The sequence below is a fragment of the Rhinopithecus roxellana genome, chromosome 6, assembly GCF_007565055.1.
Source record: "Rhinopithecus roxellana isolate Shanxi Qingling chromosome 6, ASM756505v1, whole genome shotgun sequence".
NCBI lineage: Eukaryota > Metazoa > Chordata > Mammalia > Primates > Cercopithecidae > Rhinopithecus > Rhinopithecus roxellana.
This window is the reverse complement of record NC_044554.1, coordinates 63668833-63686214: the sequence shown is the minus strand read 5'-3', so window position 1 is coordinate 63686214 and position 17382 is coordinate 63668833. Positions and strand designations below refer to the sequence as shown.

The 17382-nt window shown below is 41.2% G+C and overlaps 1 protein-coding gene across 9 annotated transcripts in view; it reads left to right on the top strand.

Moving 5' to 3' along the window:
• Nucleotides 1-17382, top strand: part of NRF1 (nuclear respiratory factor 1) — a 153006-nt gene that overhangs the window by 93988 nt on the left and 41636 nt on the right. For all 9 annotated transcript variants that reach the window (XM_010378768.2, XM_030931839.1, XM_010378769.2 and 6 more), the window contains 3 exons: nt 7588-7746; nt 8712-8909; nt 9822-9923. In XM_010378768.2, the coding sequence (XP_010377070.1) occupies nt 7588-7746; nt 8712-8909; nt 9822-9923 (459 nt within the window). The remainder of the gene's footprint in view (nt 1-7587; nt 7747-8711; nt 8910-9821; nt 9924-17382) is intronic.

The following is a 17382-nucleotide window of genomic DNA, read 5'->3' as shown; positions in this document are numbered from 1 at the left end:
AATGAGATTAAGAGAAGCCAGTGTTTCTGCTTGGAATGGTGTTTCTGATAATAACCACCGTAGTCATCTCTCCGAATAGAGATCAGTAGTACAAATAATTCCGAACATTGGGCAAATGAATCACTTTGCTTTAGCTCTTTAATGCCCTTTAGATATCCATTCAATTTTGTTTTGTTTTGTTTTGTTTTGTTTTGTTTTGTTTATTTTTTGAGACAGAGTCTCACTGTCACCCAGGCTAGAGTACAGTGGCATGATCTCGGCTCACTGCAAACTCTGCCTCCCGGGTTCACGCCATTCTTCTGCCTCAGCCTCTCTGAGTAGCTGGGACTACAGGCGCCCGCCACCACACCCAGCTAATTTTTTTTTTTTTTTTTTTTTTTTTTTTTTTTTTGCATTTTCTGTAGAGACAGGGTTTCACTGTGGTCTCGATCTCCTGACCTCGTGATCCACCTGCCTCGGCCTCCCAAAGTGCTGGGATTACAAGCGTGAACCACCGCGCCCGGCCTATCCATTCAAATATAATTGGGTCTGTCAGCCTGGACGGTAATAATTTTAAGTTAAAATAGTGTAGCCACAGTCTGAAAAATCTCCATTTTTCCTTCCCTGCTACATTCCTATTTTCTGTAGGCTATACAAAACATAACCTTTCAGCATGGTTTGCTTTCAACTGCCTTCTCTTAAAATTTATTATGCATTCTCTGACCTCTTCAGTAGAGGTGGAGGTATCAGATATGTTGGTTTGAAAGACCTGTTCTTGGTAATTGAGCCTAAATGGACATCAGGAGCCTCAAAATCCCTAGACTCAGGTAAATGCAGAGCAAAGATAGAGGAACGAGAGAAGAGGGTATTTGGGGATGTGTAAGGATAATGCATTGTTGGATAGCAAAGAATTAACTTAATTTACAAAGGAAATTTCTAGCATAGCAAGAATTTTTTTTTATTTTGATTGGATTAGACGTTTTAGAGTTTTAGAGAACCTTTTATTTTAAACCTATCTGTGGTTTCCACGTAATCTTTACTTTTCACTGACACGGGCATGAATTTGATATCCTTATCTTTGCTGATTGTCCGGGGAAGTGGTAGTATTTTCTATTCTTTGCTGGTTTGGTGTGGCTTTACTGACCAAGCTAGGGTACCTTAGGCCCACCTAAAGCCCTAAATCAGAATGAGAGTCCAGGAAAGTTTGTTTCAGCCCAATTAAAGGACAGTCTGAGAGGTTAGGCTTTAGCTTTGCTGATCCTGTTGATTGTCTCCCTGTGGATTAAAGACAAACCTTCCTTAACAAGCACATCAAAAAGCTTTGGTTTCCAAAACTCTCCAGGATCAGTAATTAATTCAACTGGTAATGAGAGCACAGTTCCGAATTCTGGAAAGGAATTATTTAATTCTTCCTGTACTGGACTGCTAGTTTCCCTTTATTAATAGTCGCTTTAGCCTTAGCACTGTTTATTTGGGACAGTGTAAAAATAACCTGTAGGAAGATTGCCTTTTTCAATGAAGTCAAATCATCTCTTAAGCATTTAAAAGTAAAAAATACCCTTCATTCCCAAAATGTACACACCTAAAAAACAAACTCTTATAGTAGAAAATACCTTTTACTTCTTTTGGTATAGGGGCAAATTTTATATGCTTGATAATTAGCACTTTTAAGAGCTATGATCTGCTCCTGAATTAGAACTTGTATGCCAGCAGCTGATTTCACTCTGGTTCCATTTTTTGACTTGATGGGGTTTCAGCCTGTGGAAGTAACCTTCTTTTTGTACTGTTTCTGTGTCTCCCGCCTCTCATATTAGCCTCTGGGATCATCTTCCTAGGAATTTGAAACATTTCTCATCCAGAGATTTCTAGCACATAAATCATCTTTGAAAAGTTTCCCAGTTCTGTCTTTCCTCTCGTTATGGTTACCCTTTTTTCTGACGATTTCCATTAGTAATCTGCTTGTACATTTCCCCCCACCCCTTTTTTTAATTGAGGGGAGAGAAAGAGTGCATGTGCGAGAGGGAACTGCTTATATTAATACAAATTTTTAATGCTCAGGGACCCAGCAGAACAAGGCACCTAAACTTCCTGTACATTGTGGGTGTGTTAGTAATAGCTTGCTTGCTTCAAAGCAAATAATTGGTCCAAATGGTCAATTTGTTCCTTCTTAGTTCTAGCACCCTTTATTTCTCATCCTCAACCTTGTTTCAGATACATATAAACTCATTCTTCTGCCACTTTCTGCTTTTTTCCACTTTACCCATCGTTGAAAAACTAATGAGGAATGTCTTTATGTACATTACAGTGTGTTCAGTATTAGTAAACTGTTTCAGAAAGCTGGCTATTTGTTTGCATTGGGAGAATAAATTCCCTATTTTCCCTGATTTAAAAGTAAAACCTTATTTATCTTTTAAATATTTCTTTTTGGGAAATGGTCACATTTAGACTTGATAGAAACTTAATATAGATTGGGTACCCCCTGCCCGAAATGTTTGGGATCAGAAGTACGTCGGATTTCATATATTTTTTGATTTTTTTAACATTTGCATATACCTAGTGAGATATCTTGGAGATGGGACCATGATCTAAACACAAAATTTATTTGTGTTTTATATACACCTTATGCATGAAATAGAGTTTTGAAAACTGTGACCTGTCACTTGAGGTCATGGGTGGAATTTTCCACATGTGACTCTTGAAACATTCCAGATTTCAGATCTTCAGATTAGGGATGCTCAACCTGTAGCAGATTAAGGATTAAAACTGTGCTGGATTAAAGCCATGATGTTTCTGAGTCCTTATTTGTTTTACATTTAGAGTAGTTTTATTTAATAGATTTGAAGAGTGGATGCTTAAAGCATCTACTTTTTTTAAAAAAAGAACAATTTTTTCTTATTATAAAATCAGAATTATCAATCAGTTGCCAAAGAGCTATGATGCACCTAAATTTTATAACAAATTAAACTCTAAATTTTAGAACAAAAGTTGTGAATACTGTAGAAGTTGCTGAAAAAATGATGGCTTGATGACTAAGGTAATAATAATAAAACTGCTATTAATTAATATACCTGCTATCTCAGCCTCTTAATTGACACTGTATATTTGTTATTATTACTGTTTTACAGATGAGAAAATTAAGATTCAGAGCCAACTCTGAGTCTTTTGTTTTGTTTTGTTTTGTATTTTTGAGATGGAGTCTTGCTCTGTCACCCAGGCTAGAGTGTAGTTGAGCGATCGTAGCTCACTGCAACCTCAGCCTCCTGGGTTCAAGCGATTTTCCTGCCTCAGCCTCCCGAGTAGCTGGCAATACAGGTATGTGCCACCATGCCTGGCTAATTTTTGTATTTTTAGTAAAGATGGTGTTTCACCATGTTGGCCAGGTGGGTCTCAAATTCCTGACCTCAGGCAATCCGCTCGCCTTGACCTCCCAAAGTGCTGGGATTACAGGCGTGAGCCATGGCGCCCAGCCCTTATGTTCTTTTTGGTAGAAAGAGGTAACTTAAGAGAAGTGAAGCTGAGTGCAATGACTCACATGTGAAATCCCAACACTTTGGGAGGTCGAGGCAGGAGGATTGCTTCAGGCCAGGAGTTTGAGATCAGCCTGGGCAACATTGGGAGACCCCTTCTGTACAAAAAAAAAAAAAGAACGAAAAGTAAAGAAAAAGAAATAACTGGGCATGGTGGCACACACCTTTAGTCCCAACTACTGAAGGCTGAAGCAGGAGGATCCCTTAAGCCCTGGAGGTTGAGGCTGCATTGAGCTGTGTTCATGCCACTGCACTCCAGCCTGGACCACAGAGCAAGATCTGAGAGAGAGAGAATGAAAATGGATGAATAGTTAGTATATGAGAGAGAGAGAGACAGAATGAATGAATGAATGAATGAATGGTAGTATATGTTCCACAAAGAATGTAGGACTTTCTGGGCACTAAAGAATGAGTGGTATAGTAGCATGGAAAGTAGTCCAGCAAGGGGACATAACAAAGGCAGAGAAGTAGGAATGGGCTTAGTAGTTCATAAGACAGTGCAGAGACTTGTCTGATGGAGGACCAAGGCTGAGTGGTGGGAATTAATGGGAACTTACTGTAGTGTGAGGCCAGATTGTAGTGGGTCTGAAAAGCTGGGCAGAAGGATCTAGTTTAGTTGCCATCGTTAAAAGACATTTCAAGGTGTTTTGAGCATTGGAGCTATGTAGGTAACATTTAGGAAAATCTCTCCGGCAAGGATATGTGGGAAGAAGGAATGAAGGGAGAACTCGAAGTTCCCCAAGAAAGCCAACTAGAAGGATGCACTAGCCTTGGGCCAGAAAGTTAGAATAAAGGTGGGGCTGGAGAAGAAGGGATAGACACCAGAGACATTTGAAAGAAAACAAAAGAATAGGACTTGCAATGCTAGATAAGTGTTGAAGGAGAAAAGTAAAGATAACTTTGACATTTTTAGTTTGAGTATCTGGGGAAAGGGTGGTTTTTTTTGTTTTTGTTTTTTTTGTTTTTGAGACGGAGCCTCGCTCTGTCGCCCAGGCTGGAGTGTAGTGACCGGATCTCAGCTCACTGCAAGCTCCGCCTCCCGGGTTCATGCCATTCTCCTGCCTCAGCCTCCCGAGTAGCTGGGACTACAGGCGCCCGCCATCTCGCCTGGCTAATTTTTTGTATTTTTTAGTAGAGACGGGGTTTCACTGTGTTAGCCAGGATGGTCTCGATCTCCTGACCTCGTGATCCGCCCGTCTCGGCCTCCCAAAGTGCTAGGATTACAGGCTTGAGCCACCGCGCCTGGCCGAAAGGGTGGTTTTCTACTTGCTAAGATAAAAAAGTTGAGAAGACAAGTAGATTGGAGAGAGGGTAGGATGGGGTTTAAGTGAAGAGGCTGATGCTGAGGCCACCTTTCAAGTAACATTGAGTTATTGGAACTCAGTTGGAAGGCCTGGTGGGAGAGCCGAAGCAAGACTTGAGGATGAAAGGTATCCACGTGACCCAGAACTGAGGCGCATAAGGAACTATTGGTGCAAATAGGGTGAGGCGTCAGAAGTGAAGTGATCACCAGAATTAGGGAATATATAGGGTTCCAGGTAGATCTGAGCAGACTCTATCAGTCTAGTATTTTCCACAGTGAATGCTTTCTGACCACTTTAGGATTTTGTTTTGTTTGTTTGGTTTAAGACAGGGTCTTGCTCTGTCACCTGCTTTAGGATTTTTGTTTTGTTTCGAGATAAGGTCTCACTCTGTCACCCAGGCTGGAGTGAAGTGGTACCATCATGGCTCACTGCATCCTTAACCTCCTGGGCTCAAGCGATCCCCCTGCCTCAGCCTCTCCAGTAGCTGTGACTATAGGCATGTGCCACTGTAGCTGACTGAGTTTTGTATTTTTGGTAGAGACAGAGTCCCACTGTGTTGCCCAAGCTGGTCTCGAACTCCTGGTCTTAAGCAATCTGCCTCCCTGAGCCTCCCAAGGTGCAGGGATTACAGGCATGAACCACTGTACCCAACCCACTTCAGGATTTTGTTAATTTAGAATTATTTAGCCTTCTCATGTCATTTCCTCCAGACTGTCCTAGGTATGAATATAAATAATTCTCCTTTTTGGAAACTGTTAATGATATTCAAAGAAAAGGGAGTTTATGAAAGTCTGTATCGGCCGGGCGCAGTGGCTCAAGCCTGTAATCCCAGCACTTTGGGAGGCCGAGACGGGCGGATCACAAGGTCAGGAGATCGAGACCATCTTGGCTAACACGGTGAAACCCTGTCTCTACTAAAAATACAAAAAAAAAAAAAAAAAAAAAAACTAGCCGGGCGAGGTGGCGGGCACCTGTAGTCCCAGCTACTCCGGAGGCTGAGGCAGGAGAATGGCGTGAACCCGGAAGGCAGAGCTTGCAGTGAGCTGAGATCCGGCCACTGCACTCCAGCCCGGGAGACAGAGCAAGACTCCGTCTCAAAAAAGAGAAAAAAAAAAAGAAAGTCTGTATCAGTTTATTTAATCTACACCTCTGAGAAAGCCTTTTTTTTTTTTTTTTTGATGTGAAGAAGTATAAAATATTGTGTGTGAAGATTAAGCCCTTTCCTGCTCTGTGTATTTGAGCCTAGAAAAAGTCACACTCCCAAGAAATTAGAATAAAGGGAAAAATGACTTTGAGATGTACTTTCTTAAAATAACTGAAGTAATGACCACATGAGCCAGCTGATGGGTTTTTAAATGGATACGTTTCTATCAGCCTGCTGCTTGATGCCAGAGCCAAATATATATGGAGTATATTATATCATATCCTGTAGGCAGACTGTCGGGGGCATTGGGGGACTTAGAAAGAGAGGTGAAGTGGCAGGCTTGGCACAGGACTTAACAGCATGACTACAGTCAGCCAGAACTTTATTAGGTAAACATTACTGATTGGGTTCCTGGTTCCCTGTTATGTAACAATCTGTATCATCTTTTCGTAAAATAATATCTAATATGTGTTATAAGAATGATAAGAACACCTGATATTTATAGAAATCTTTAATAATAAAGTGTTGCTGTACTCATTCTCTCATTAATACTTAAGTATTCCCATTTCAGTTTTTTTCTTATTTTACTTTGTAACTATAAATCCATGCCCCTGAGTCTGATTCATTGCTAAAAGTGGCCTCTTTTTGGTTTTCAGCTGCAGGGGCAGTATGGATGCATCCTTAGTTGCAGGATGCTACTTATCTCTGGAGTGCTGTAGACCCCCAGGTGAAAGGAAAACAGTTGGTCTGGGAAGGAGGCATAGACCATAACTTGATAAACTGCTTTTCTTGCCAAAAGTCATTATCAGCGATTAAGAATATTCACAAAGTAGACCCTCCCCCAGCACACACAGAGTGTGGTTACTATGCCAGGAAATAAGAATGGCAGTTGTCTTTGTGGTTTAAAACCTGTTTGGTCTGGATTTGATTTGTAAAATAAATCTGAATGAAGTCCATAATGCATTTAAATTCACACATGCTTTGCTATGTCTATATGTCAGACTCATGGACAGTGGCCTAGCTTACTGGAAAATTTCTAGAAGAGTTTTAGGGTTATTTTCCCTTTTTATTAAGTTAAAGGCCTGTTTATTTTCATATATTTTATAATCAGCCACCTTATTGAATTCTTGTATTGTTTATAGTAGTTTTTCATTTGATCTCTTTGGAATTCTCTAGATATAAGGTTACTTCATCTATAAATAGTAATGATTTTATCAGTTCACTTGTTATTTCTCTCTTATCTAATTGCATTGATTCCTACTTCCAGAACAGTGTTGAAAACACCCTGAGTTTGGCACCTTACATGCATGAAAACTACAGAAGGGAAATAAGCCATAGTACCAGTAATATCTTGGGAAGCAGTAATTAAATTTAGGGGCAGATATTCTTACTCTTATAGGAAGAAGTCTACAAAATGCAGCCTAAGGTGCACTTTACCAACATATGTATAATTCTCAGCCACCCATGGAGATATAGGAACCTATGGTAAACAGTGGGTTTTCATCAGTCACATCTTAGAATTCTCTGGGCCTTCCCAGAAACCTCTCTGTTTTATAAGGTTAGAATTTAAGGGGTCATAAACACACCCCAGATGTTCTTCATGAGTATTGATGACCATACTATTCTCTTCCAGGCCCAGCTTCGGGCATTTATCCCAGAGATGCTCAAGTACTCCACAGGTCGGGGAAAACCAGGCTGGGGGAAAGAAAGCTGCAAGCCCATCTGGTGGCCTGAAGATATCCCCTGGGCAAATGTCCGGAGTGATGTCCGCACAGAAGAGCAAAAGCAGAGGGTGAGAATTCCTCTAAGTGACCTGATTGCTTTTCCATCCTAAATTAACCACTTCAATTTTTGTCATTTCTACATCTTGTGCTAAAAAGTCTTCATGTAATAGTTAAGCCTGTCCCTCCAAAGACTCATGTTCTTTGATTTATAGCTTTTTCCATTTGTCACTCCATCACTATACTGTAAAGAGAAAACTAGAGTGGATTCATGAATCTAAACTGTGTCTTTGGGGTTGCCTTTTGGAGCAGTTTTAATTTTATGAAGTGCTTGGGAATATCAGAGAAACTTGAAGTAAAAGTATTAATCACTTGAACACTTAGAAATGCTGTTATTTCTGGTTACTAAAAATCATTGTTGAACAATGTAAATATGGAATTAGAAGGATATGAAGTCTGCCAGCTGAGCCTGCTAATAACAAAACTTTTAGAAGACTAAACTACATATCATTCCTTACTCTTTTTTTGCATATTTTTCTTTTCTTTTTCTTTTTTTCTTTTCTTTTTTTTTTTTTTTTTTTTGAGACAGAATCTCACTCTTGTTGCCCAGGCTGGAGTGCAATGGCATGATCTTGGCTCACTGCAACCTCCGCCTCCCAGGTTCAAGCGATTCTCCTGTCTCAGCCTCCCGAGTAGTTGGGATTACAGGCATGCGCCACCACGCCTGGCTAATTTTGTATTTTTAGTAGAGACAGGGTTTCTCCATGTTGATCAGGCTGGTCTCGAACTCCCGACCTCAGGTCATCCACCCTCATCAGCCTCCCCAAAGTGCTGGGATTACAGGCGTGAGCCACCACGCCCAGCCATACTCAGCTTCTCTCTACCAGAACCAGTCTGTGGGAAATAATCCTAGGAGAGTTTATAAGAGGTTTGGTTTGGTTTGATTTGATAAAGAAGTAGCTGTTTATTGCATATTGGCATTAAATAACCAAAGTTCTTTGTGGCTTACTGTGCTTTTCCGGTCATTTGGTGACAGGTTTCATGGACCCAGGCACTACGGACCATAGTTAAAAACTGTTATAAACAGCATGGGAGGGAAGACCTTTTGTATGCCTTTGAGGATCAGCAAACGCAAACGCAGGCCACAGCCACACACAGTATAGCTCATCTCGTACCGTCACAGACTGTCGTCCAGACCTTTAGTAACCCTGATGGCACTGTCTCGCTTATCCAGGTGAGTAAACCTGAGGGCTACCAGACTGTGGCTTCTGAGATGGATCAGTGGGCGCCTCACCTCAGACTGGGGAAAGTTTCCTTTGTGCGAACTCTTGTATGAACTTTATATAGCTCCCCAAGATCTTCCTACCTGAAATTGATTCCTGAAGAATAGTTCAAATTCTTTGCATTTGCTAAATACAGAACTATGAGTAGCTTCCTGGACATTTCCAAAACAAAGCACTTTTAAAGGGCTCTTTTTTTTTTTTGAGACAGGAGCTCTCTCTGTCATCACAGCTCACTGCAGGCTCAACCCCCTCCCCCCCCCCGGGCTCAAGTGATTCTCCCACCTCAGCCTCCCAAGTAGCTGGGACTACAGGTGTACGCCACCAGGCCTGGCTGACTTTTTTTTTTTTTTTGGTAGCGACAAGGCCTTTCCATGTTGCCTAGGCTGGTCTCAAACTCCTGAACTCAAGCAATCCTCTTGCCTCGGTCTCCTAAAATGCTGGGATTACAGATGTGAACCACTATGCCCGGCCTTAAAATGACTTCTGTTTAACAGTTTCACTGTCAGTGATCAGGGAATATTCCTTCTGAATGACCTCTTCTGAGATAAAACACAATTTGTTGATTGGGAACCTCTGAAGTTCAAATTGGGGTGAGAATAGAAAGTTGGTTGACCGACACTGGGCATGGATATGGCAGTGTGATAGCTCTTCTCATATTGACTTATTTGGTTGAAGTAAAATTCTGAAACTCATGATATAGTCTCTGAACTATAATTTTAGTGAGCTATGATTTTAGATTTCACATCATAAGACATATTCATTGTTATCTGTGCTAAATTTGGGATTAAAGGAGTCTTAGCTTCTGAGTAAAGAAGTGGAAGAATCCATCCACCGACACTTACCACTTTCCATATTTTTTTTAGGTTGGTACAGGGGCAACAGTAGCCACATTGGCTGATGCTTCAGAATTGCCAACCACAGTCACCGTTGCCCAAGTGAATTATTCTGCCGTGGCTGATGGAGAGGTAAGAAAGAGATTCTGTCTGCATCTTCTTAAATAGGTGAACGTATAATGAGGGAGAAGTGAGGGTCCAGAAGATGGAGTAGCCTGCACGTCTGCAGCACTCTTTCATTTAAACCTTTTGAACATGAGCCCATGAAAGTTTTGGAAAGTGTCTTATGCTATGTGTATTAATTGTAACAATTAAGATTCATGGATTAGCTCCTTCTCCAAGATGGCGGCGATCGGCGGCGCTGAGGCGGGATCTGGGCGAGCCAAGTGAAGAGCTTTGTTGAACTAGCTGTTGCCGCAAAACTGCCGGGAGAATCCCACTCGTTTGCCGTGGAGACCACAAAAATGGTGGTCCTGGGGGCTGTTTGTGTAAATCACCGGGTATTGTGTGTATTCTTTGCGTGCAACCCGGCTTGGCCATGCCTTCGTGGTGGGAGCCTTCTCCATGCAGGCCCATTTTCCCTCCACTAACTACTACTTGTAGATTCACTTTATAGCGTGCAAAAGGGGAGAAACATCTCTGTCCCCTCTTGCTGAGGGCTACGCTGGTGGCTGATTATATTTCCTCCTAATAGAACAAATTAAAAAACTGAATCCCAAATAAAGCCTGTTGATTGGACAAGGCTTGTCAAAATTTCTATCGCTGGTCTTAGGGAATGTGTGTTGTCAGCCAATCTGTGCGGTGGTCGTGGTTCCGCTTAATTGCACTGCAATGAGAGGATTCAATCCCCATCCCAGACTGTCGGGATCTCTGCAGCTTCCAGAGCTGGCAGGGGCTGGGAGTGCTGCCTAGGTAGGTCCCTGGAGAAGGGAGTGGCAAGAGGATTCGGAGTCGCTGTGTTCGGAGATTGGAGGAAACCTGGACGAAGATGAGAAGGCATCACTTGCCTGTGTCCTAGAAGTAACAAGAAAATTTCCAAAATTGGCAACCGGCGGATGTGCCTCTTCCTTTACCTGCACTGACTGGCATTTTGAGTTATTGAAAGGAGTGATGGAAGAAGAGAACGCAGAATCTTGGACCTGGCTGTCATCCTGGAACAGACCTGGATTTCCGAATTTCTCTTACTGCCCGTTTGCGGGACTCACTTTGTTGCCTTTTTTTCACTGCTCATTTACATTATGGGGTGAAGAAGCTTGTTGATTGCGGGAGCTAAAGTTACCTCAAAAAAACAAACATCTGAAACCTTTTTTTTAGTATAATTTGAAGTTGCGAAATAATAAAGTACTATATGTGAGAAAAAAAAAAAAAAGATTCATGGATTAGTATGACTCAAACCCAACTGTCAGGAACTTAGAATTTTACATTTGAATGTATAGCATTTGGTATTATACACAATACAAAGGGATTATCCCTTTAGCATTTTTATGCTGTGAATCCCGAAGAATTTCATCTTTGGTCTTTATGAGAAAAAAAAATGATGCATTAAAACTGGAACTAAGGGAAGCCTTCTTTGAAGGGATAAATATGTTTGCAAGTCAGTAACATTATTTATTACATTTTAAATACGCCTTTGAAAAGATTTCTTAGGAGAATTCTTCCTTACCAAAATTCAGATAATTATGGGACGTTAATCTAAAGACAGCCAACCTTTATTGATCACTTGGTGGGCTAAACACTCGACCCTATGAAGTGTAAGTTCCATTATCATCTTCACTTCAGAGATGAGAAAACCGAGACATAACAGAGCTTAGATGATTTGCCCAAAGTCCCAGAGCAGTGTTGAAGCTGGTAATGAATTGAGAAAAACATTACCTAGGCTCTGAGACATTGGTGAAGATTCAACAAGTGAAGGAAAGGGTTTGTTACGTCACCATGAGTGTTTCCCTTGAAGATACTGATGTGGTGTCCTGAAGTTTGAAAAATAGCCAACAGATATCAAAGAGCAGTATCAGAAATAAAGCTAAAAGTGTTATCTCACCCTTGTTGAGAGCCATGGAGCATTTCCTCTTAGAACACCACAAAGTCACTTTCATATGTGCTCCTCAGGAGAGGGGGAGAACTGGCAAAGGCCGCATAGCTGGGAGATGGAGGGAGAGTGCACCACAGGCTTCTTGGCCAGCCTGCATGTGCCAAAACCCTGTATAGCTACAGGTGTGTGGGGTTGATTCACACAGGATCCTTGCCCTCATGGGACTCCAGTCTAGTGGGGAAGAGAGAGAGGCCTATGTGAACGAACTCTAGCCTTGCTGTAAGGGATGCTGTAAAGCGTATGTACCTCCTTTCCACCTAAGGAGCCTGGGAAAGTTTGGGACACTGAAAAACTTGGTTATTGGGTGAGGAAAGGTGAAGGTTGACAGAACACTTACTTTCTAAGTACATAAACATCATTAAATGATATGGATTAGCAAAGCAAAGAATTTGTCAGGTCCAGAACACTAGAACGAGATGACACTCCTTAAAGTCTGAAAGAGGTGAAAAAGACAGCAAGGGGTAGAGTTAGAAGATGTGTTAGTTTTTGGCTTAGACAAAGTGTTATCAACCCTATCTCTCTACTGAATGTTTCTTGGTACTATTTAAAGAAAGTAACTTTGTTTCCTTCTCTATAAAAATTTTGTTTTTGACACATAATATTTATAACATATTTATGGAGTTGCGTTTCTTTCTTTCTTTCTTTCTTTTTTCTGTTTTTTTGAGACGGAATCTCACTCTGTGGCCCAGGCTGGAGTGTAGTGGCATGATCTCACCTCACTGCAACCTTCACCTCCCGAGTTCAAGCGATTCTTCTGCCTCAGCCTCCTGAGTAGCTGGGGCTACAGGCATGCACCACCATGCCCAGCTAATTTTTGTATTTTTAGTAGAGATGGGGTTTCACCATGTTGGCCAAGATGTTCTCAATCTCTTGACCTCGTGATCCGCCTGCCTCAGCCTCCCAAAGTGCTAGGATTACAGGCGTGAGCACCCGGCCAGAGTTGTGTTTCTTAAATACTTCTCTGGGACTAAGTCTATGAAATATACTTTGCTAAATAACATACAAAAGTAATCAACATATTCAAATATTCATAGAAAATATTTTTTAAATCTCAGTTGCATATGTCTGGCTTTTCTGGCACACTAACATCATTGTTAAGCCAGCTATTGTGGAGGTTGCTGAATGACATATATAAAGTTTTTATAGCCTTTTGGTAAATACCTGGATTCAGTCAGATGAAAAAAAAATACTCTTAACTCTTCCTACACTTCCAGTGAAATGAAAATGACATAAAGAGAGGAAGCATAGGTTATGTCAGAAAGTGACATGTTTAGATTATATTGTGTTTCCGTTTGCCGTCTGATTTCTCTTAGATGTTGACATAGTTGTTAGTGTCTTAGCTTTGAACCATAAGAACTGTAATGACTCTAATATTTCTCTGAGGTGGGCTATATAAGGCCACATCAATGCCAGTGTAGACACTGTATCAGGTGACTCAGTAGAAACAGCCTTTTTGCTTAGGTCTTTTCTCCCATGGGGCAGAAAGTATAACAACAAGCAGTGCCTATACTTTTAGAAGTTGTGTGGTGATTTTGTTATCCCAGCCTTCCCAGTGAGAGCTCTCACCATTACCACACTGTCTTCAGCGTCCGGTTATTTATGGGAAGGGTCATTTGGGGGCCTGCTGAGCTGAGAATACTCAGTAATCTGAGTAATTACAGAGCAACAAACTCTATAGCCTTAAGCAGTTGAAAATTAATTAGTGACACAGAACAAGTTACATAGACTTGTTTGTTTGTTTGTTTGTTTCTTGACAGAGTCTCACTGTCTCCCAGGCTGGAGTGCAGTGGCGCGATCTCGGCTCACTGCAAGCTCCGCCTCCCGGGTTCCCACCATTCTCCTGCCTCAGCCTCCCGAGTAGCTGGGACTACAGGCACCCGCCACCAGGCTGGCTAATTTTTTGTATTTTTAGTAGAAACGGGGTTTCACCGTGTTAGCCAAGATGGTCTTGATCTCCTGACCTCGTGATCCACCCATCTTGGCTTCCCAAAGTGCTGGGATTATAGGCATGAGCCACCGTGCCCGGCCTACATAGATGTTTATAATTGAACAAGGAAAGAAGTTCAAAATAATGTGAAATAAACTATGTTGATTTTAAAATATACAGTTTTTATTTTGATGGCATATTGAAAGACGCAGATGGGTTTGAGAGTCCATTCTGCTGTGTGATAAGACCAGGTATTGGTGATATCAATTGCATTAGGTGTCAGAAAAGTCTAAATTTGAAATAGAATAGTATCTATCGATAATAGTATATATAATTCTGTTAGAAGAAGAGAAAGCCAAAGTACAAATACATTAGAGATGTGAATTTTAAACTGAACCATTAATATATATAACAGTTTTGATTTGCATAACTCATTTTAGGTGTATTTTTATGAATGTCAATTTACCTTAAATATGGGCAGACTGAATAACAAGTAGGAAAATACCAATAGTATTTTTCCATCCATCCCTTCAGTAAACACTTTTTGAGCCCTGTGCCAGGTACTGTAGAGACTATAGATAAAAGATAATAAAGACTCCCCTTTCCCTTAAAGTGCACATAGGTAGGTGGTAGAGAAAGGCAAAGAACAATTGCAGTGAGATAAGGGTCTAGTAGCAGCAAGCCCAGGGTGCTGTGGAACAGCAGAGGAGAGGCCCTCATCTGGACTTCAGGGGAATGGAATTGTCTCAGGAAACACTTCCCAGAGGAAGTCCCTGAGCTTAGACTAGAGGGGTAACTAGCCAAACAAAGGAGAGGGATAGGAGTTCTACCCTGTCAAAGGGAGCAACACATTCAGTGCATTAACTTGTGAAAGCGTGGAACAGCCATAGTTTGAAGGGCCTTATGGTAGAGGGCCTCTCTCAGAAATGCATAGTAACCAATGAGATATCTTCTGAATATCTTCCCCTCCCAGGGCTTGTGGCCCTTTCTTTGGGGAAGGAAGTGAAACAAGAGCTTAAGTAAACACAGTTTAAGAAAGCGCTGAGACTCAGGAATAGGAAATTCCGAAGAGATGCTGGCACTTGAACTGATTTCTTGATCACCTGCTGTGTTTCTGATTAGAAATCTCTTCTCTGTTTCTCCTCCTCTTTTCTCTTCACTGTTTACTGTCATTCCATGACACGTAATTTAACTTTCTTAAATTATACTGTATATGGCAGCATTCTAATGCTATTTTCACTACAAGTATAGTTGTAACTAAATGTGTCTGTAGTGACTTGCTGCCTTTGGAGTTTGAGGACTTGAGAGAGCCACACTGGACCAAGCTCAGGTGAGAGCAGCAGCATGGGCCGGACTAAAATAGAGGGGCAGATCAGGAAACAGGAAGACCATTGCCTCGCTGTAGGCAACAGCACTGCCCAGCTTCAGTGGATGTTTTGAGTGGAATCATTAGCCACCTAAGAATTGATAGTGCAGCTTGCCTCTTACACTGGCAGTGTTGGCAGTGATGTTCATTGGAGCAATGAGATCAAAGCAACCAACCTTGGAAAACAAGCGCTTTGGAGTTCCTGAGGGGCAACTTTGCAGCTCTAGGATATCTCTGCCTCAGGAGTGATGGGCTCTGAAGGCTTGTTGGCACAATCCACTGCCCATGAGAACTCAGGGCAAACACGAAGGTAGCTCAAAGGAATGTCTCTTTCTCTGGGAGGCTTTTGGCAAACATTCTGAAAAGCATTATCATAATCTAAGTATGGTGATAGAACTAAAGCAGGAAGCATTTAAAGTATCTACCTTCTAAAGCTTGGAGCATTTCCTTTGGGACACAATAACAAGCAGGCACAAGATAACTACTCACTAGGCCCCAGCAATGTGAAGCAGGAATAGCAGGAGCTGCAGTAAGCACTGCTAAGGTCTTGAGTCCCAGGAGTCCAAAGACATATACACCTGAGCTGATGGATCACCTGCCGTACTTCGGAATAGAAACTGCTTTTACTGCCCTTGCTACTTTTCAGTTTTGAGGGTGGATAATTAACCAGTATTTATTGAGCAAAACAGACTGAAGTAACTAGATACAGGTATTCAGAACTAAGTCTCTAAACACAAAGAATTGTACTAAAATCAGTGGTTCTGTACCCCAGACCAGAGGGGACATTTGGCAATATCTGGAGACATTTTTTACTGTCCTGACTTGGGAGGGTGCTATTGGCAACTAGTGGGTAGAAGCCGGGATGCTGCTAACCATCCTGCAACGCACAGGACAGCCCTACAACCAAGGATACCTGGGCCAAAATGTTAGCATGCCAAGACTGCGAGACTCTGTAGAGGCCTAGCAAACCTGGATTCTCATGTACCCTATCACCAGAGAGTATGATTTTTGTTTTTGAGTTTTTTGCTGTGGGCAGTGGGAGAGTCTTCATAACTTCTCCCCTACTGAAAAGAAAGCAGTTTTTGCTACACTTTAAAAAATTAGTTTCTGAGTTTAGCAGTTTCCATCAAAATAAAAATGCAAAGTAAGTTTAATCCATAATTCTACCTCTAAGCATTTACCCTATAAATAGACTCACATGTGATATACAAAGTATAATAGTATATAAGGCTATTCATCACAGCACTGTTTGTTAATAGCAAAAGACTGTAAACCACCTAAATGTGCATTAAAAGATGACTTGTTAAATAAATTATGATGTTTCTATATAAATCAATGCTTCCCAACACTTTGGGAGGTGGAGGCAGGTGGATCACCTGAGGTCGGGAGTTCAAGACCAGCCTGACTAACATGGAGAAACCCTGTCTCTACTAAAAATACAGAATTAGCTGGGTGTGGTGGCGCATGCCTGTAATCCCAGCTACTCAGGAGGCTGAGGCAGGAGAATCACTTGAACCTGGAAGGCAGAGGTTGTGGTGAGCCGAGATCGCAACACTGCACTCCAGTCTGGGCAACAAGAGCGAAACTCCATCCCAAAAAAAAAAAAAAAAAATGCAATCCCATGCAGCCATTCTTAAGAATCATGAATCAGTAAAGTAGTTTTATATGTTCCAAAATGGAATCATTTCGGAGATGTACTGTTTGTGAAAAAAGCAAGATACAAAAGATATGTAGAATATGCTGCCATTTTTATTTTAAAGAGGAGGTAGTAGAAAGGGGACATAGGGTGAATGTGTGTGTGTGTGTCTGTATAAATATACTTCCATATAGTGGGAATAGCTCTACAAAGGTACACAAGAAAATAGGTATATTACATGGAAATATTGTATAATGATAAAAAAATAATAAAAGAGAAAGAAAATAGGCACTGTAGTAGACCCTTTGGACAAAGGGTCTAGAGTACTGGTATCATATTCCCTTTGATACAGTTTGAAATTTTGGTATAGTTTGAATTTTTTTTCCTCTCATGGGCTATTTCTAACAACCCAGCCTATATATTTTTAAACTTTATTATGTATTTATTTAAATTGACAAAAAATTGTATATATTTATTTTGCACAATGTGTTGTTTTGAAGTATGTATACATTGGGAGGTAAATTGAGAAACGTATTTAAAAGTGTAGAGTGGGCCAGGCGTGGTGACTCATGC